At 39.6% G+C, this 21,637-nt stretch overlaps 1 protein-coding gene across 1 annotated transcript in view; it reads left to right on the plus strand.

Annotated features, from left to right (window-relative positions):
- The window catches only part of cdk18 (cyclin dependent kinase 18), a 73,638-nt gene that overhangs the window by 41,195 nt on the left and 10,806 nt on the right, over positions 1 to 21,637 (plus strand). The window contains exons 3-11 of the mRNA XM_075460140.1: positions 4,704 to 4,840; positions 10,163 to 10,294; positions 12,263 to 12,319; positions 13,978 to 14,092; positions 15,208 to 15,302; positions 15,410 to 15,472; positions 16,001 to 16,124; positions 16,561 to 16,681; positions 20,381 to 20,478. Of these exons, the coding sequence (XP_075316255.1) occupies positions 4,704 to 4,840; positions 10,163 to 10,294; positions 12,263 to 12,319; positions 13,978 to 14,092; positions 15,208 to 15,302; positions 15,410 to 15,472; positions 16,001 to 16,124; positions 16,561 to 16,681; positions 20,381 to 20,478 (942 nt within the window). The remainder of the gene's footprint in view (positions 1 to 4,703; positions 4,841 to 10,162; positions 10,295 to 12,262; positions 12,320 to 13,977; positions 14,093 to 15,207; positions 15,303 to 15,409; positions 15,473 to 16,000; positions 16,125 to 16,560; positions 16,682 to 20,380; positions 20,479 to 21,637) is intronic.

A 21,637-nucleotide genomic window follows, 5' to 3' on the forward strand; every position in this document is an offset into this window, starting at 1 on the left:
TTTTTCCTTTTTGGGCAGAGATTTTGCTTTTCTGTGTTCCGCTTAACATTCAAAAATAAAAAGCTGAGCAATAGTTAGGTGTTAATTGATTGATAAGAACTACAGCAGGCGTCACTATGATCATTTTGCAAATATGTGGCAGCATCATAGCAAACATAGTCAAAATATAACACACAGATGTGGATTTTTGTGGAGGAGGCATGAGTAGAAACCCTGCTTGATGGGCAAAACACAAACTGATTACAGTTTTTGGTACAGAAGTGTCATAAACCTCCTGTTCCAAATGAGGGAATCCTTTCAATTTTAATCATTAATCATTTAGTAGCTTAACAGAGAAATAAATAAAGCAGGCTATGCTCTATAGCGTGGCTACCTTGCCATTGTTATAATGTTATAACACAAGTCACAATGATGTTTGAACCCCTCTCAGTCACATCTAGCCTTACTGGCAGCATTATTCTTTTTTCTTTTCTTTTTTTTTTTGGAATAAAATATGGCAGGAGCCAAAATAGCAAACATCCAGATGGCTAAAGGTTGTCTTTTTTCATACAGTCATTGCTCACTCAGTTGGATAACTAGAGTGCATTATGATCTCCAGCTTATGTCAGTGTCACTAATATTAAAAGCAGTATCAAAGCGAACTAATCATACAACAGAGCAGCATTCATCTGGCCCAGTCACATGGAAAAACATGACATAGTCACATAACAGAAACTACATTTTTGCTGACAAAGAAAAAGACAAAATCTGTTTTGTGCCATCCAGCCTTAAAACTACTGTTTTGTGTAACTAGTATATTTTGTGTGCTCAGCCAAAGGGGTTGGACTCAGAAGCCAGTAATCCAAGATATTTGATGTGATGTTATTACAGGGCATTTAAAGGCAAACAATTATGTTTTCTAACCAAAACCATTTAGTTTTTTTATATCTACCCTTAACCGAGAAGCTGGCCTTGTGTGAAAAAAAAAAGTGATGAAATGGTGAGTGAAAGCGCAAGGAAACAGCTGAATCCAAAAAGAAGATATCAAAGTAGTTACTTGAGGGCAGTCGTGGTCAGGGCAGGACAAGAGCCTTTCTCTCCTACTGAGCAGTGGGTGGGTGGTGCCATTTTTCAACCCCTCTAACCTCCACATGCAGATATTTTTTTTGCCTATTAAATGTGATATTTTATGTATTTTATAAACTTGTTCACATTGTCTGTCCTCTTACCTCATTTTCATCTTCATCATCTACTTATTTAGGTTCACCAGCTACCTTTACCAGTTTGCATTAAGTTTTTACTGAGGTGCATGCTGCTGGAAAAGTGTTTGTCAAGAGCAGTGAAACTTAGCTAAACTAGCTTAGCTTTAGCTTAACTAAAAAGAAATACTAAAATGTTCCATGAAGATGATGGACTTTTGGGTTCGGTGGCAACTTTTATTAGTCCCTCTTACCCTTTTGTATTGTATATAGTTCGTAAAATTGGTAATTACTGTAAATGACTATCCTATTAAGAGTAATGTAGGGAGATTGAGGTGCTAATTTCTGAATGCTAAACATGACAGAGCCAGAATTCTGTTGGGTTCAGACTGGGATTGGGGAAACAGCTACAGTAGCTCGGTTCAGTGGTTAAAAACAAATCAGCATACCATAAATGAACACATTACAGTAAAGAAGAAGAAGAAGAAGAAAAAATATGAAGGCTAACTGTTTAACTTTGTGTTACTGTAGACTAGGGTTGCCAACTCCTTGGAAAAAAAATAAGGGACACCTCATTGGCAGGAACCTTCCTGGCGTGGTGAAATGATTTTTTAACTATTTGACTCGAATCTGAGTTGAATTAAATGCATTTGTTGAGTGATATAAACACATGAAAAACAAAAGTTTAAGCAGAAATGTACTTTATTACAAAATAACAAAATAAACTGAATAAAATAAATATCTTTTTTAAACAGAAATCTGTCTTAAACTTAAAACTGTATAAATAAATATAAAACAATAGATAGACAATAACAAAAGTGCAAACAGACTTGTAAACTTGCAAACATATTTAAAAATAGAACTTATGAACTTAATGCAATTTTGCTTGTGCAACTCAATGCTACTTTTTCCATCTGTACTTCCTCTGAGCTCTTGCTGCAGCAAGGAGCTGTTTGCCTTTGAGTGCCACAGAGTAAAACTCTGAGCAAGACATTTCAAAATTGAGGTCACAATGAGCGGAGGAGTACGGTCCGAGAACTTTAACGCAGCAGTGCCGGCGTCTGTGTCACTGTCACCATAGACATAGAACACGGTCACCCATGCTGCTTTGTTGTCTTCCGCCATCTTCTTCGCAGCTAGGCAACCTCGACCAATGAGATGAGCGGTATTCCGTATTGTCGTACTTCTTTATGAATGTGCTGTCAGCTCATTGGTCACAGAGCAGGAGCGGGCCAGGGAGAAGGTTTACCTTACATTTTCATATAAAGCGCCGTGTTATTCATTTATTCCACTGACATTTTATGGACGATCTTTTATTCTTACGATAATACGGGACAAAGTGCGTCCCTTTTCAGCTCAATACGGGACGCGTCCATTTGACGATTCCGTTTTTCAAGGGACGGTTGGCAACCCTACTGTAGACTATGGCTGTGTTCGAAACCGCATACTTCTCCTACTACTCCTACTTTAACTTTTTAAGTTCCCGGATGCATTCTAGATTCACCGAAATGTTGGGTATGCATCATGAGGTTACTACTCATACTCAAACTACCCAAGATGCAACGTAACGTGACGTCACCGATCGTCATTTCCTATCAAAACAGCAGTTTCAAGCTAGCTACAACGAGGGTAGGTTCACTTTCTGTTTTCAAAACAAAAGCACCAATTGTATCGTAATGGCTTTCCCTATGATAAAAGGCAACGGGTATTTTATTTTGTCAAAATAACCGGAAGTGCGTTGCTCACTACGGCTAGCTTTAGTAGCGCCGAATTCGTGGGAACAAAATTGTAAATAGCCGGTATTTTGTCAGGTTTTCAACACGTTGGGGATCTAAACGACTACTTTCTCGCCTGAAAATGTTTCAAATGTTGCTGAAGTTTACAGAGTTTAGAGCTTAAGCGAAATCAGCTTCAGGCCGGCTGATTTCGGCTCGGGCAGGAGCGAAATGCATTGTGGGTAAACGCTCTGCATACTGTCTGATCGATGAGTATGCAGTATGCAAGTATGTAGTATGTAGTATGTAGTATGCGGTTTCGAACATATGTTTTACTTCTCGGTCTTGGTTTTTCTGTTCCTTACCCTTTTGCGTTAAGTTAAGCGGAGCTAACTGGCTTCAATTTCATGGAAGAAAACATCTCACTAGGTCAAATTTTCTCCTCTAGAGAAAAGTAAATAAGCCTGTGTTACAAACTGTATATCAACTGAAGGATCAAAATTGCACATGTTAAAGCAAATACCACATAACTATAATGTCTGTGTTTTGATACCTGGCTCTTGAGACCTTCATTGCACGTCTTACCTTCTTTTCTTCTCCGCATCTCCTCCACAAAACACTAATTATCCTCAAATAACATGTTATCTTCATTTCACCCAGTTAACTGTGGCTTGGTGTGAAGGGGCTGCCTGAGCCCCAAACACAGACTCAGAGAGCAGACGAGCCAAACAGAAGCAGCAGGATCAGAAATAACAGCGAAATGTGTATATATTTTTTTCTTTTCATTAGGAAAAAAAAACGCTGCTGTTTGCTCCAGTTTACTGAAATGTCTGTGACAGATTTATGTAAACAACAAACACATCAGGTAAAATGGAGGTCAGCGTAGATGATGTAAGTCCACATACTGTATCATGAGGCTCGGCGATAATTATATCATTACCATGACAGGCCTAATTACACTTTGCAGCCACACGGACTTCAGGTTCAGATATGGAGCTTTGAAGCTGAATTTATTGATTCACATGGACCAGAGAAGGATGTTTGCCCTTGATGTTCAAACGTTAGTTCTAGTTCTCTAATTAACAAACCATCTGTTCAGCATCTTTCTATGTCAAAAGTCAAAGTCAAATTTATTTATATAGCACATTTCATGTACAAACAATTCAAAGTGCTTCACATAAAATAAAAGCATTGCAGCAGGGAGTGGAAGAAGCATTAAAAATACATAAAAGAATATAAAAATAAATTAAAAGATATCGTGCAGATTTCATGCATAGACACATGAGAACAGAAATGTTTTTAACCTGGATTTAAAAATGTCTCCATTTGGTGAAAGTTTAATCTCCACTGGCAGTTTGTTCCACTTGTTTGCAGCATAACAGCTAAATGCTGCTTCTCCATGTTTAGTCTGGACTCTGGACTGGACCAGCTGACCTGAGTCCTTGGATCTAAGAGCTCTGCTGGGTTTATATTCTCTGAACATATCACAGATGTATTTTGGGCCTAAACCGTTCTGGGATTTGTAAACCATCAGCAGGCTTTTAAAATCTATTCTGTGACTGACTGGAAGCCAGAGTAAAGATTTTAAAGCTGCTGTGATGTGTTCAGATCTCTTAGTCCTATGGGAAAATCAAAACAAATGTGCACAGAAATATGACAAATGCAAACACTTCAGGTCCCTGAATGTTCTGATTAGCATGAAAGCAGTGTGATTACTATAGTTTCACAGTCACCAGATTTTAACCCAGCTGGATGATGCTAAAACCAATCAGAATGCACAAGCGTGTTAATGGTGTTCTCCTTCTGTCAGGCTTGACTCCAGACAGGCTTTGTCCTCCATCTCACGATGCCAGCCCAGTGAGCCCAGAAGCAACAACACCGGGAGCTCAGTCTCCATCCCAGCTCCACTTCCACAGCAAGGCCCAGCACAGACGGTTCTCTATGGAAGTAAGTAGCAGGGCTCCTTAGTGAGGAGTGAACCTGATGGTTACTATCCCAGATGGAGGAGTTGGCACGCCATATGTTCACATCGTAAACACATGCAACCAGGCTTCTCCTCATCAAGAATCTGTGTTTCTGATTCAGTGCGGATGGGAAACTGTGCAGACTGAAGTACACCAAAGTCAGTCAGACAACGTATATTATCAACAACGTATAATCAGCAACATAAGCAGTTCTGTTCTTCTAATTATTAAACTCTGAGCTGGGATTTATACGGAAGCCCAGAGCGGACGTGGTACGTATAAACTTTTTTTTTTATGGTTTTCTCGAGATAACGAGTTAATTTACCGATGGTTCTCGAGGCCACTTTTTCTCTCCAGTCCGCCCCTGTTTATAAGTGTTTATATGTATTTCTGGCAAAGGTGCACCCAATTTTTACCCCCCTTTCATTGAAAACTGAATAAAGTAGCCGGAGATGGCCGGCTCGACTGCAGCTCAATAGGCATTTACACCTAAGTGATCCTGCTGATATAGTCGACTTCATCAGTGACCAGCTGAGGGGACCAGGCCGTTTCCATGGTTACCGAATGATGCACGAGAGGTGCCGTTATCGTTTTCTCGAGATAACGAGATAAATAACTCTTTAGCGGGATTTGCTTTGTGCATTTTCACAGCAGAATTGTTACACAAACGCTCCACATTCCATGTTTGATTCATAGGCTACTTTATTCAGTTTTCAATGAAAGGGGGGTAAAAATGGGTACAGCTTTGCCGGAAATACATATAAACACATATAAACAGGGGACTGGGGAGAAAAAGTGGCCTCGAAAACCATCAGTAAATTATCTCGTTATCTCGAGAAAACCATCAAAAAAAAGTTTATAAGTACCACGTCCGCTCTGGGTTTCCGTAGTTTTAGGTCCTGGCCACACTAACGTGTATTACATTTTGCCAAACAAACTTTTTCTTCTGCGTTTGCACCTCTACACAGCGTTTCTGGTCAGAAAAACGCAACAAGATTTTTAAAAACAATTTCTGAAAGTGAACATTTATGAAAACCCAGGCTCAGTGTAACGTGTAAATGACAAACAGGTTTATGGCATCTCATCCTACTTCAGTGCCCACTGTTGTTTTGTATCATGAGCATGTGCTGTAAACTTAACAAAAAAGGGGCTTTTTCTTCTGGTTTTTCTTTTGTTTTTCTGGGCTTTTGTCTGTGCTGATCTGTTGGGCAAAAAAAATGTTTAGGTTCTGAAGTTTTCACCATAAGACAATCAGCTCACTGGGCTCGCTCAGAATTTTCTTCTTAAGTATTTTGACATGTCGTTAATGTAGACACTACCACCCTCCACTGGCATGATTATTTCAGTGTTGATGGAAATTTATACATTTTCATCTGGATGGAGATATTTTTATGCAAACCAAGGGAAAAATAAGGCTTAAAAAAGTATCTGGAGTAATATAGTCGAGGTCTTGATCTCCCACTAGATAAACTTCTTCAAATCTTACTGGTAACAGATTAACCAATTTAAAATTAAAAAGAACAACATCAGGCCTTATGGATAACAGACACTGTGAATTATGGAAAACAGAAAAACGCAAAGTGTTCCTATGCTTATCATGAGGTCAGAGTGAGATTTTTAAAGAATCCAAAACTGAGATTTTCCTCTTGAAGAGCAGCTATGAAATAGAATAAACAATAGTTTCATTGCTAAAAAGTCTTTGATTTCCATGTTATTGAACATATTTTGGAAAAAATCTTCTAGTCTAAAAATGACAAAAAATGAAGGCACATCTGTTTTAGCCATAGTCATTCCAGGGGGCTGCATTTTCTCATTAAATGGAAAAATATCATTTATCTTTTTCTTCTTGGAAACTTCAACAAGCAGCATTAGATGCATTCTCATAATAAATACAGCCAGACCAACCCAATACCAGAGTGGAGGAGCATAACTGTTCCATTTCCACTTCTGCCAGCTCAATGAGATGAGTCACCCCCGAAACGTTTAACCCTCCCACAGCTCCTTTTTTTTTTTTTTTTTTTTTTTTTTTTGGTGATGTGAGAATATTCACAGCTTCATCTTTTAAAAAGATCTCCATATAATAAGTATGATTCATTAAGGGTTGTTCCATCTCATACTCGACATTCAAGTGCTCAGGAAGGAGCAGCGAGGACAGAAATGTTGGTGCGACAGCCAGAAGGCTCTTTGTAGCTATTTTCAACTGGGAGGAGAAATCCAACTCAGTGCCTAGAATACCTTTAGAATATTACATATCGTTTAATGTTTGTGACAAATCTTTTTTTTGGGATGTCTTTCTTTCATCACAGGGACTATTTAAATGGACTCTTTAACTACTTTCCCCCTGAAAAAGAAGCTGATGACGGTGCAGTTACATGCAGCACTTTTAATCATCCAACAGTTGAGCGTGGGCACGCCGGCTTTCTCTCGGTTAACACAACAACACTTTATTAAAACATTATTATCACTTCCTGGTTGGGTTTAGGCAACAAAATCACTTGGTTAAGCTTAGAAAACAACCATAGTTATGGCTAAAATACATTCACTTTACAATGCATCCCTTTACCTTCATGGACCCCATTTTTACAAGTAACACACCGTTGCTCTCAGGACCACAAAAGGTCACACATTCGTGAATTCATTCTTTATTTACCATGTCAGCTTTATCATATTCAGAGTCACAGTAGGGTTGGAGCTTGTTGCAGCGACCATCAGACGAGACGCAGAGCACACGCTGGACAGGTCACCAGACCATCAGAGGGCCAATAGACAAACGAGATAAACAACATGCATGCTAATGTAACAGGTGTGTGTTTGGGGCACGGAGGAAGAGGACTCAAGACGCTGCTTTTCTGTATTTATTTTCTGCAGAAGACATCAACAGAGATTATTAAGCTTCTGTCTCTTCCTACACCTCTGCTCCCTCAGCAAAACACAGCGGGATTGTTTGCAGAGCTTTACATTTTCTTTTTTACAGAAGAACGTTTTATAGAAAAAAAAAGAATACACATGAAGAAAATGATGCCACCTCGTGACGAAATTAACACAAGAGCGTGGGGTAACAAAACAGAAAACAACAAAAGTCATAACCCAAAAAATGAAAAACACAAATCTTCTGTCTCTTCCTACACCCCTGCTCCTAAACATGCACACATATACTGTTAACACCGCCAGGAAGTGCAAACTAGCAACCTGATGCTACATGGGCTACACGACTGCATGATTAAATCGCGCCAAAACCGCAAAACTAAAAACATCCATATAACTTATATTAACGATAAAAAGTAACACAAAGACAGCTTGGTAACAAAAGTATGTAACAGAGAATAATGTACAACGAATATTTCAATCATAAATTACAACATTTTCAAAGGAAATAACACAATGTCCCTGCTGCTGCAGGGAAAATGTATAAAATAATGGTAAATGAATATAACTCAGAGATAAACTTCATAAATACTCAAAATAATCATGAAATGATCAATAAAACTTACAAATACAATTTGGAAATAATAAATAATAAAATGCATTTTTAACTACGTTACACTAACACTACAGTTATCTACAGTTCATTGAGAATCATCAGTCCACCTAATATGCATGTTTCTGGACTGTGGGAGGAAGCTGGGGAGTACCATGTATGGAGAGAACATGCAGTCCAAAGAGAAAGGAAATTTGAATCAGGAATTTTCTAGCTATGAGGCCACAGCTCTAACCACCGAGCAGCCTGTTGCTGCATATTCTTTGAATATCATTACAGGTCACTTTGGCCTGCATGAGCAAAGAGTATTCTTGAAAATGGGAAATGCTGTACAAACTGTGTGATGATGTCATTTGCATACACAATAACACAGGAAAGTTTTTATATTGGTGAATATAACCGATATAACTGTGCTAGTTGTTAACAGATGCATCAGTTCGGCTCCAGTCCAATTTCTCTAAATATCACCTTTTGGAGATGACAGCATATCCAGCGGGACAGACATTACACCTTAGTGATCTTCTCACAGTCAGAGTTTCAGTTGCAGTGTTTGCAAAAATGACTCAAGATGTGTCACCAACTACTGATGTTCAGCACAACAATGGGAGCTAAATTTAATGTGAGCATCAACTTACCGTAAATTCCGGACTATAGAGCGCACCTGAATATAAGCCGCACTTTCTCAATTTAAAAAGAAAATCCATTTTGTGCTTGTATAGGCCGCACCGGATTATAAGCCGCGGGTGGCCATATAGTAATATGAGATGTTTACACAGAAAGATGAGACATGAGGATTTTTAAACTTTTAATTAAATGCATATGGTAACAGAATCAAATACATACTGAAAATGCTTTTTTCCCTGAACAGGGCCTGTAACACGGCTGGTTTTAACTTAAATACCTATCGGTAACGCACAAATACGTGGTGTAAATGCTTTTTTTCCCGAACAGTGCCTGTAACACGGGTGATAAAAAAAAAAAAGCTGCATCATACGGATTTCTTCGTTTGTTTTCCATGTTGAGGATGAGTTCAAATGACCGATTTACAATAATTTAGTAGTGTAAGTGTGTTTGATTTATCGTACAATTTCAGTGGATCACTGAACTATTCCTTAATTGTATTGGTCTAATGTTACGAGGCAAAATGTTTTTGGCGGCATGAAAACAAAAGAAAAAAAGCATATATTAGCCGCACCGTATTATAAGCCGCAGTGCTGAAAAAGTAGCGGCTTATAGTCCAGAATTTACGGTACACAGATGTTTAAAGACACATTTAACCCTCCCATGCATGGGCAGTTTTGTTCTTTTAAACACCAGACAGATTAAATTAAGTGCGTTTCTCATCTTTTATGGCTTCCCAAGTTAAGAATAGTTCAAGATAACCCCCCCCCACACACACACACACACACACACACACACCTCTGAGGACAGAGCACTAATCAGAGTAATCAGGGTACAGCTTCATCTGCAGATCTGTGGCAATAAAGCACACAGACACTCCTCTGTATATTTGTGCTCGGGTGTAAGCTTTGTGACAGAGAGCTACCACCGTCGTCATGAGAACGAACGAGAAATAACAGGATTGCCCCCATTCTCAAGCAGCTTACTATTACAAAAAAAAAATCTACAATGTGAGATATCGTCTTAGATCTTCATGTATGTGATACCAGGACTCCCTGAAACAAGTAGAGAGTTGGAGAGATACAAAATCTCTCTCAGCGGTCATATCACTCATTTATCTTCAAATACATTCATGAAAAAAATCTTTCTTAATTGTGTAAATTAAAATGAATTACCTTGACTAGATGTTGTTGTTGCTTCCTTCAGGATGTGAGTAAGCGCATGTCTCTACCGATGGACATCCGCCTGCCTCCAGAGTTTCTCAAGAAGCTGCAGCTGGAAAGTGAAAAATCGCCGCCCTGCAAACCTCTCAGTCGCATGTCTCGACGTGCTTCGCTGGTTAGTAATTTGTTTATTTTGCAATCCATTTTTGACGATCTATCTTTATCCAGTAAATGTCTCCGTTCACATTACATGGGTTACTGTATTTCTTCTCCAGGCTTCTCATCTTACCTTGTTGTTGTCATTGGTCGTACTTTGTTACTCCCAAATGAGTACTTTGATAATAACTCATACAAAACGAGTCATTATTGTCTTTCTCTCTCCAGTTGTCAATTAAGAGATACAGTCATGTCAAAAGAAAGTAGTTTTCAGTATCTGGAGAGAATAAAAGATCATATGGTCCTTACCGGAAATGTGTGAAAAACGACGTGCATCCTGTGATTTAACAACCTGTAGAACGATAATGAAGTAATCATTTTTTGTATGATGTTATCAATCTCTCAAATCGTTGGGGAGGAATTTTTGGGTTTAAATCACTTGTTTATGCACAGCTCTCTGAATGTCCCACCACAGCATTTCAACCAGGGAGAGGTCTGGACTTTGACTGGACCATTGCAACAGTTTGATGCTTTTCTTTTTCACACATTCTGTTTTGGATCCGCTGCTGTGTTTGGGATCATTGTCCTGTCGACGAGCCAGTTTGAGCCGAGCTTTATCTGTCAGACAGATGACCTCACACTGACTACTGCATTTTGGCTTATTTTTGTGAAATAAATCACGTGTAGTATGTCATGTCTTGCTGCTCGTCTGAGGTTGGATTAAAGGGGAAGTTTTTTTTTTTTTTTAAATAGCATAAAATAGGTTCATCTACTCACCGATAACCGTTTGGTGAAAGTTGGCATCCTCACCGGAGTGGTTACTGGTGTGCACTGGTAATCCATATCAAATTTCGTGGCGAAAAGTTGCTTCTGTCGTGTTTTATTTGGCAGCTCGTTCATGCTCGCACTATTTTCTTAGCGGTGGCGGAGTAATATCAACGAACATCCAGTACAAAATGTCAAATAAAACACGACAGAAGCAACTTTTCGCCACGAAATTTGAAATGGATTACCAGTGCACACCAGTAACCACTCCGGTGAGTTGATGATTTTGAAAACGGACGTTTATGGTGCTTTTACGGACCTTTTAAGACATGCATATGACTTGCCATTCTGAAGCAGGTTGAGATGAATCAAAATTAGGCAAATACCGGAGACAGCAGTAAACATCAAAAAGCGGTGAGGGGGGTTCTAAAACATTGCAGACGACTCAGAAAAGAGGCTTAATGTTGAAAATACCGGAGTTCCCCTTTAAGCTGAAGAAGCTTGGAGGTGGTTCCAAATTATGGATGTTATTTGTTATTTGCTATTTACGCTTCGGCACGCACTCCGCCCACCCCTGAGGGTCCCCTTTGTACAGTGGGAACGCAAGCTGACCCCAAAGCGATCCGAACCGACCCGTACCGGACTGCATAGTGGGAACGAGGCTAAAATAAGGCATTATCTGTCTTTATTTCACCAATACTTTAAAACTAATGAATGAATGAACGCGTTCTATTGCACTGTTAGCTCAGAGCTGCCGTGTTGTTGTTATTGGGGGGTTTCTACACACGCATCTACTGGGATGACGTCATCGACGCGCGCCGCCGCAGCAGCATCTTTACACAGAATTTGCTGCTGCTGCTGGTAACATGGTTCGTTATTGCGTATTTCCAAATTGCCGTGTTGCACAAAACTAGCAAACTCCGTGCAAAGATAGCCGACTGTCTGTGCTGCAGCGGCGCGGTGGCGATGACGTCATTCCACTAGACGCGTGTGTAGAAAGTGTAGAACTTCCCTTTTAAGCCAATTTTTAATTTTTTCTTTTTTCTTTTTTGATGACCAAATGCTTTTCTTTAAAATTTTGTCTAAATATATAAATCCCTGTAATTGAAACAGGGTGTACTTTCATTTTCACATGACTGTGAAAGGTGTAATCAGAGGACAGAATGAAAGCAGTGGAAACTACCAATGTAAGATAAATCTGTCTCTTTCTCTTTGCCTCTAGTCTGACATAGGATTTGGGAAACTGGAGACGTATGTGAAGCTCGGAAAACTGGGTGAGGTACGTCTCTGCCAGTTGCTCACACTTTTTAGCAATTTTAAGATGGTCAATGTAGACATCTGAGACACAGTCCAATTAGGGATGATTGTGCAACAAGTAAACCCTCTAATTTTGGGAACAACGTCTTGAAGCTAAAATTGTCTTCAACAAATGAGGACAAATAAGCACCTTTTTGATGGATTATGCCGACCATTTTGTTAATTTACCTGGCTGGCTGTCAATATTTCTGCTTACATACAAGGCAAACTATAGTGCACCCATGTGTCCAATAGGACTTCACAAAATTAGATGTACTTTATTGACGAAAGCTCATGAGTCTATGCTTTTAAATCCCACAGCATTTATGTGAAACTGGTTATCACCTTTAGCATTTGTGAATTATTATTGACAGAATCTGTCTGCATCAGTCTCATTCACGAGGCCGTGCAGTAGATATCGATGGCGAAAGGATCTAAGAGACAACTTTATTGTCAGTTATTGGTTATACTGGCTATACATGTGGCCATGAGAAAAGTGCCTAATTTTCTGATGTTTATTTTCAAAATATAGAAAAGATTCCCTCTCTTTTTAACTTGCAGTAGTTCACCTAGAGTTATAAGAACACCTGAAGAAGAGTCTGCAGTGTAAAGCCGTTAAAGATTAGGATCATTAAAGCTCAACAAAATACATTTAATTAAAAGTAAATACGTAATTTAATCATTGGATTAGACCTAAATCCATTTGCGAGTCGTGCATGACCTCACTGTGGGCGATGAGGATCTGATCTTGCTTGTGGATGATGGTGATTTAAACTACTAACCTCATTCAGTCAATCAGAATTTATTATAGGCTTACGTTTATGTACTGCACAGTGAATGAGAATGAAAGTAAACAGACAGAGGATCCAGTCAAATTAACTTTGTTATTCTATTCCCATTATTAAAAATAAATCATACCTGCTGGCATATGAGTATCCTCAGTAGATCCATCCATCCATTTTATGCTGCTAATCTATTTGCATTCATTTATGCTGGACTAATGTCATGTTGGTAGCTCCTCATGGGGTATCCTAAGTTTATCCTCCCTGTCCATATGAATACATGTGAGATATACTAAATAATCACTGTCCCGTAGTTCTTCATCAGTCACATTTGTCTCAAAAATGGCATTCAGAAGCACTCTAAACAGATGTGTAAACCACCTCCATTGGTTCCCTTTGATGTTATGTGACATACCCCCTCTCGAAATGTTTCAGAGCTCCTAACCCTGTTTCTCAGGCCGGCCATACTCATTTTGGGTATTCTTTTGATCACTATCTAAAATTGACTGACATAATGAACCAACATAAAAAGCTTTGCCTTCTCGCTCAGCTCTCCTCAACTCAACTATCTGGTATAAATGCTGTAGCCACCCCGATCCATCTGTCAGTCTGTTCACCCATTTGATATTTTGAGGACACTGAGGACAGCAACCCAATCCCAACCAAGAGGGAGCAATTCAAGGTTTTCTGGAAGAGAACCAAGGTGTATCGGATGGATCTGATGAAGCAGAACAATCCTGAAGTTCCAAATTTAAAATCTCTCCTCCCTTCAGCCGCACCAAAAAATATCTTTACTCAAGTATATTCTACTTTAGTATGATATTTGTTATATTATCAGTATGTTTGCATGTGTTTCCAGGGGACGTACGCTACCGTGTTTAAAGGGCGGAGCAAACTAACAGAGAATCTGGTGGCACTAAAGGAGATTCGACTGGAGCATGAGGAGGGGGCACCTTGCACTGCCATCAGAGAGGGTACACAGACAAAAACTCTCTGACACACACCCACGCACACCGGGTTTCTGTAGTGTTTTTATCAGCCTGTCATGTCTCAGAACTGGTCGTACAATTGGTCATTTCATAAAGAACCTGATTTCGCAGATAACATCTGCCTACTTTAGTGATAAACTGACATTCTTATTCATGCCTGACTTAATTTATTCATACTGAAATCTGTGACTTTCACAAAAGATTTCAGCATGGCTTAAGTAGGTACTAGAGAGGAGACTGCAGTTCTATGATTATGCTTGATTTGCATAATTTAATACTTTTACTTAGACATAATGGCTAACAGCATAGAGTTGTACTTTGGAAACTTCGATGGGAGGTTAAAATTCTTCTGTTCTATGATCCACAGGTAGATAAAAAAAAAAGGCAAATATATTAGGCTTTGTCATTTATCTATTGTGAAAAGTTATCCAGTATTATCTATCTTTGAGTTTCACTATGTAAACCTTGGCTTACCTGCTGATCAGTCCTGCACTCCAGCTTGAAGGAATAGCTTTTGCTCCACGTAGAAAAGCTCTAACTCTGAGATATTTCCTCATATTAACTATTCATTTTAGAATCTTTCTCAATATTTCAGTGGGATTGAAGTCAGGGCTTTAAATTGACCATTCTAAGGCTTTTATTCAATCATTTTTGATAACTTATAATTAGGGTCTTGCTACAGTTAAATCACATTTCCTATACACAAAAGGAATTGAACAGCAAATCTCACATGCTGATTGCAAATGGTGCAAGGATAATCAGCAAGTCACAAATGCATTTTCAGGTTATGCAATCTTTACTGAAATGTGTTCAACAAATACTAAGGAAGTATTTACATCTTATGTTTAAGTAGAACTACTACCTCTTTTTCATTACAAGTTAAAGTCCTGCACTAAAAATCTTAAGAATCTTACTTAAAGGGATAGTTCGCCTCTTTTGACATGAAGCTGTATGACATCCCATACTAGCAACATCATTATATCATTCTTACCCCCTGCTGCGTCCTAAGCTGAGATGCAGTAAGATAGCTGTTGTTGTGTTGCTCGAGGCACCTGAGAGAAAAACAGAATGCTTCACGTCTCCCTTCTTTTTCCAACCAGTGTCTCTATTGAAGAACCTCAAACACGCCAATATTGTTACGCTGCACGACATCATCCACACGGACCGCTGCCTCACTCTGGTGTTTGAGTATCTGGTGAGTACATCAGCAGTTAGGGATTTGCACAGTTACTAAAAGTCATTTACATTAAAGGAAGATTCATAGATTTTAAGGGAGAACACTGTGACTGATCTCTCTTGCAGGACAGTGACCTTAAACATTACTTGGACAACTGTGGAAATCTCATGAGCATGCATAACGTCAAGGTGAGCCAATTCATTTCTTAAACCTTCAAATAGCAGTAATTATCCGTGGGGGCCTCAGCCTGGTCCCCAAAGTCCAAGGAGGTTCTCGTGGGCTGGTGTAATCTCATTTCAAAGTTTCCAAAAGAGCATATTGAGATAAAAACACACAACTTAAATTTTACTTCAACCGGTAGCTGAATATTGGTATACTTAGTGAGTGATAATGTTAAATTTGATTTTATTTTACCCCTGAACATATTTCCAGCAGAATCACTTGCTTACGGTAGCTTTGTTTCAAATAACAGTAACACAGAGGGGTGTTGGTGATTGTGTTAATCTTATGCTCTTTAGCTATTTAGTAAATATGAGAAAGTTAAATTCAGTTCCAGCTCTATAGAGAACAGAAGGGAACATTAAGGTGAAAAGGAGCACATTTTGATGATTTCTTGAGGAGGTTTGACAAATGCACTAGTTTTAAAATTATTATTCCTTTTCTGATCATGTATATTGCCTTTCTTGCTTTCTTTTTCCTCATTATTATATTTGCAGATCTTCATGTTTCAGCTGCTGCGTGGCCTGTCCTACTGTCACAAAAGAAAAATCCTCCACAGAGACCTGAAGCCTCAGAACCTCCTCATCAACGAAAAGGGCGAGCTCAAACTAGCTGATTTTGGTAGGAAGGATGGTACACCTCCACATTATCAACAGGCATCCACATACAAATGTGGTTTTCAGGCACAAACACTTGGCAATAAAATCATTTTTTCCTGACACGAACGCTCGCCAGTTTTATTTTATTGCCACTCTGAGGTTTTCTTTTCAGATTACTTTTGCAACCTTACTTCCTGTATCCTAGCAACCACGGCCCTCTCTTCTGAGTTTTCTTAGTTTTGTGCTGGAAGGAGGTAAATTAACCCAACAGCATCTCTCAAGATTTTTAATAGCTTCAGCTGAACACAACTAATGAGATGATTGAGGAACCATCTTGTCCTTTTTCATCTGTGTAGAACTTTCATGAGAACTCAGTGTAGAGATATTAGTGCAAAGATGCCAAGATTTGCTAACACAAACTTTAAAAAATCCATTTAGTTAAACCCTTTGCTGTGCAGGTCTCGCACGAGCCAAGTCCGTTCCCACCAAGACCTATTCCAATGAGGTGGTAACCCTTTGGTATCGGCCACCTGATGTGCTGCTGGGCTCCACGGAGTATTCCACACCCATTGACATGTGGTGAGTAACACAAAACACTGTAGATATCTGAGGAGGAAGCCTGCGCTTTTAATCCCACTTCCAGCTATAACATCTGCCCTTTTCCATACAGTTCACACGATAGGGCTATCATTGTAGTATCTAAAAAGCAAGAACAGGTTGAAGCTCCAGAATTGAACAAATATTTTGAATTAGATAAGAAAAATTTCAATTTGATAATATAAAAGTATGAATGACGTAAAGAATATATTTATTATAAAATTTTGTTGTAACACTTCACTGCAAAAATATGCAAATTAGTGGGCAAGAGAAGTCGTTAGCATCAGTTGACAAAAAAGTTTTTGTGAAAAGAAATTGGAACCCTTATTGGAATGAAAATTCAGTGACCGGGGGTTAATCAGGGGCTGCACGATGGTGTGGTGGTTAGCACTGTCGCCTCACAGCAAGAGGGTTCCAGGTTTGATTCCTGCCTGGGCCCCCTCTGTGTGGAGTCTGCATGTTCTCCCCGTGTATGTGTGGGTTCTCTCCGGGTACTCTGGCTTCCTCCCACCGTCCAAAAGCATGCATGTTAGGTTAATTGGTGTCTCTAAAGTGTGAGCGTGCATGATCTGTTGTCTCGTTTGTCTCTGTGTGGCCCTGTGATGGACTGGTGACCTGTGCAGGGTGTTCCCTGCCTCTCGCCCAGTGACCGCTGGAATAAGCGGGTATAGAAAATGAATGAATGTGGGTTAATCTAATCAACTAAATGTCCAAAATATTAACTGTTAAAACAATCTCCACTACAGTCTGTGGCGTAGTGGGCACAGCAGACGCTCCATGTATAGAGGCTATAGGCCTCGTGCAGCTGGCCCCGGTTCGAATCTCGCATTGGATGGCCCTTTGCTGCGTGTTATTCCCCCTCTCTCTGCCCCCTGCTTCCTGTCTTTCTTCACTGTCCTATATAATAAAGGCATAAAAAGCCCCAAAAAATAATAAAAACAAAAAAACAACCTCCACTACCTCTGGGATGTGCAGGCTCTAACCAATGAGCTGATAACATCAGATGCAAAAGTATATTTAATCACTTTCAGAGGCAGTGGACCAAAAATTTGTGTCTGTAGTTATTGCCAAAGAGTAGAATTATTCTACCTCCTGATCTTTATTGTCACACAACTTCAACTTCAAATCGTGCTGCATTTACACAAGCTTGGAAGTGGGACGTTGAATTGTCCCTCTCTTCACTCCTTCCTCGGACCTCTGGCTGAGATGGTCTTTACCAACACAGAGGCCCTTAAGTTTTTTCACCCTTTCTTTTTGAAGTAAATGTGGACTTCTTACCACGGGATACCATTGGGAGCGTTTCATGAAGTCCCATTTCAGTTTCTAAGGCAAAAATCCTTTCTTGTAGCTCACAAATTTCTTGTTGATATATCCGACAGCTTTCACAGGGCATGCTGAAAGGATTGTAGTCGCTGGCTCGTCAGATAAGTTGTAAAAAGAATAAAAATGATTTTAAAAAAAATGTCTTGGTTCACTTAAAAGAATCAAATTATATCCAAGACTTGTGGAAAGAAGTAAAATGAGCAGCAGGAGGAAGCAGAGACACGTCTGCACTCTTCAGAAGCAGGAAGCAGAATTTTCATTTGCCACAGAATCAGACGCTATGTCATCACTAAAATAAACTTGTGAACCTAGTTTGTGCTAGTGTGAGTATGTCACAGACATTTTCTTAAGACATAAGAAAAATGTTTCAGCTTCTGAAAAAAGGATATAATATGTCTTGCTTAAAGGAACCAAACAAAAGCTCTCCCAAGCAGGATATCCAGAAACTTAAAATGTTAAATATATCTCAAACAAAAATCCCACTGATAATGCAGAACTGGCACGAGAGACAAGCCAGGAGCCAGAAAGAATGACTGTAACAAGGATTTTGCTATGAACATCGGAAACAAAGGTAGATATACTGCAGGAAGTAAAGGTGAATGAAACACAGGTTTGGAGCAAAGATCAAACTTTAACTTGGTGTGGAGAAAGTGCAGGAAGCCCAACAAAGGTTCACAATGAAACCCAATTTCTAAATAAGACAGAAAGTTGACGAAGAAATAAAATATCTAAAAAAACCACACAAATCAAATACAAAGTCCAGATGGTCTGAAGCCAAAAGCCACAGACCATGACAGATTTATTATATTGTTCTAAATGTATTTTAGTAATGACTAAATCAATTCTTTTAAGAAGATACAAGTAGTTTTGTTCCCAAGAATCCAGTTAGGAAAACAGCACGTATTCCGTCTGTTCTTGGGACATAGCTGTACGACTAATTAGTCGTCATAATATAACGTCACCAATACTGATAATCACAGTGGATGTTGTGGAGAAAAAGGAGTCGGACTCACCTTTGCAGCCTCTTATGGGGAATTTATTGAACAGACCGTCACAGACATGTACATTTCAGCATGCACGGAAATTCCCAATGACCTTAGTTTGTGAGATCTTCTTATACCTCTTTGATATCATTCTGTGTGTATGTGGCCCAAACCTAATCTCTATCTGGCGCCTGCTGTCTGAGAATGCTACTACATCTTCGTCATTGTGTAGACAGAGTTCACTCTGGTCCTAAACAATATGCGGTTTGAGCAGTGTTAGCCCTGCTACATCCCTACATGGACAGTACCAGAGACATAGGCTCCTTATTGTTAGTAACAGGCGTCGCACCTGTGGGGGCACCTGTGTTTCGACATCCCCACTTTTACAGCAAGATGATTTCAGCCTCCCCCCCATATTTTCCAAAGGTAAACCCGTTTTCCCCATGGATGTATTATATTAACGGTTTGCCCACCCTTGTAGTGCACCAACATAAAATGTGTTTTAAAGACCCTGTACCCTCTTTAGAATAATTCCATCCATATTTGAGCAGTCTAACTATTGTAGTTTCCATACAGGACCTAGTTTAGGGTGATGAGAATACAAAAAAAAAGCAGTAAAATGGCTCTGTTCTGCATTTTCACAAATCAGAAAAAGGTTTCAAAAATCCCAAACAAGATTTTAATGAATCTATAGCCCCTTTAGCATAATTCTATCCAGATTTGAGCAGTGTAACTATTGTAGTTTCCATACAGGACCTAGTTTAGGGCGATCAAAATGCAGTGAAATGAACCTTTATGCCCATCCATTTAATTCGCGAATCGGAGGCTGGCGAATCGGATGCTAACTTCAGCGTCGTGTCTATGGGCTTGATGTGGCGCTCATCTGCCCCCCCTGGAACACCCCCACATTTAAAATCACTGCTCCACCCCTGGTAACAGGAGAATAGCTTGTCATAATTCATCATTATTTATTTGAAGAAACCAGATATTATCAAAAATTAGAGTCATAGAAAGATGCATAATTCATGAGCCGTCACCTTCTGTATGCATTTTTGCACGTTAGCAGTTTGCTGAGGTAAGAACACCCCCGCAGCTTCGGTAAACCACAGAGGATTGAACTTGGCTCTCTAGTAATGCAAACGCCTTTTATGAGCACACCTAACTACATATCCCCCTCATCGGACCGCAGGGTGCCTCTTCACCCGGCCGCCCCACATGAAACAAAAGGCTATACTGTGCCCACTCACATACGCACTTATTATCAGCACCCTTTAAAGTGTTTGTGCTTCTTTTAATTCACCCCAAGTTGAAATCCTTGAGAACTGCTTGTTGTTTCCTTCTCCTCTGTGTTTTCACCCTGTCCCTCTTCTTTTAGGGGCGTGGGCTGTATCCAGTTTGAGATGGCAACAGGGCGCCCAATGTTTCCTGGTGCTACCGTGAAGGAGGAGCTACATCTGATTTTTAGGCTCATTGGTAAATAGCGACATAATACGACAACATGGTAAAGACCAGATTAAAATGTATAAGGAGAAGTGTGCCTTGAGGAACGATCTTTATCCCACAATGAACGGCTAAAGTCTTAAAGGGGACATATAATGAAAAAATAAAAGGATTTCTGATTCTTTGGCAATTAGGAGAGTTAGCATTGTGTACATTGTTTTATTCGGCCAACCTGCATACTTTGCAGTGTGCAGGTACATGTTACTGGCAAAATGACTTTGAAGAAAGCCTAAAAGTTCCTTTTTAGGATAAGAATTGCAGAGATTCAATAGGCTACGTAGCTAAAATAAATTGCTAAAATTTTGCCAGAGAAATTTTTGTTCTATCAATTTGGTGTGCGCGACTTTGGTTTACTGTGTGTGCTAATGTGAGTTCTCAGGCTAGGTGCTGTATGCTCTCTCATCTCATATATTGAGCTTTGATGGTTATTGAGTGTAATTTGTATTCAGATTTATAATTGTAGCTAAAAGCTGTGACAATGATTGCAAAAAAGGCACACACCTTCAAAGAGTGGGGTTTGCCCAACCCCAGCTGCTCTAAACAGGGATGTTGAGAATGGGTCGAGAAGGGTGCTGTTGCACTACATCCATGTGGTATTTTGTCCAAACTATGTCATAGACAGTTAGTGAATACCTGTGGAAATGTTGTCAACTTGTTAAAAAAGCATAATATATCCTCTTTAAAGAAACCATTGTCACTGGTTTGAGCTTTCTGCTTTTTGGTCTGGTCAGCTTGCCTTCTTAGAGGGGAAAATTAATTCTTAAGTTTATCAGCGCTAACCTCTTAATGTTAAAGGGATAGTTTGCCTCTTTTGACATGAAGCTGTATGACATCCCATTTTAGCAATATCATTTATGAACATCTTCTTACCCCCTGCTGCGTCCTGTGAGCAGAGTTCCAGCCTCGTTTTGGTGTTGATGAAGGTAGTCCAGCTAGTTGGCTGGGGTATAAAAAATAAAGCGTTTTGCTTCTCAAAACAATATGCGTTCAAAAGAGTAATACATTTGCATCACAAAATCGTCCCTCCAGAAAAAGTCAGACCTCACAATCGCTTGGCACTATTTTCTCTCCCTTCATATCACTGCCTGCTGTGCAGACCGAGCAGACCCCTGCCAGTCGGCAGGTGGCAGCA

This window comes from Odontesthes bonariensis, chromosome 3 (assembly GCF_027942865.1).
Source record: "Odontesthes bonariensis isolate fOdoBon6 chromosome 3, fOdoBon6.hap1, whole genome shotgun sequence".
Classification (NCBI taxonomy): Eukaryota; Metazoa; Chordata; class Actinopteri; order Atheriniformes; family Atherinopsidae; genus Odontesthes; species Odontesthes bonariensis.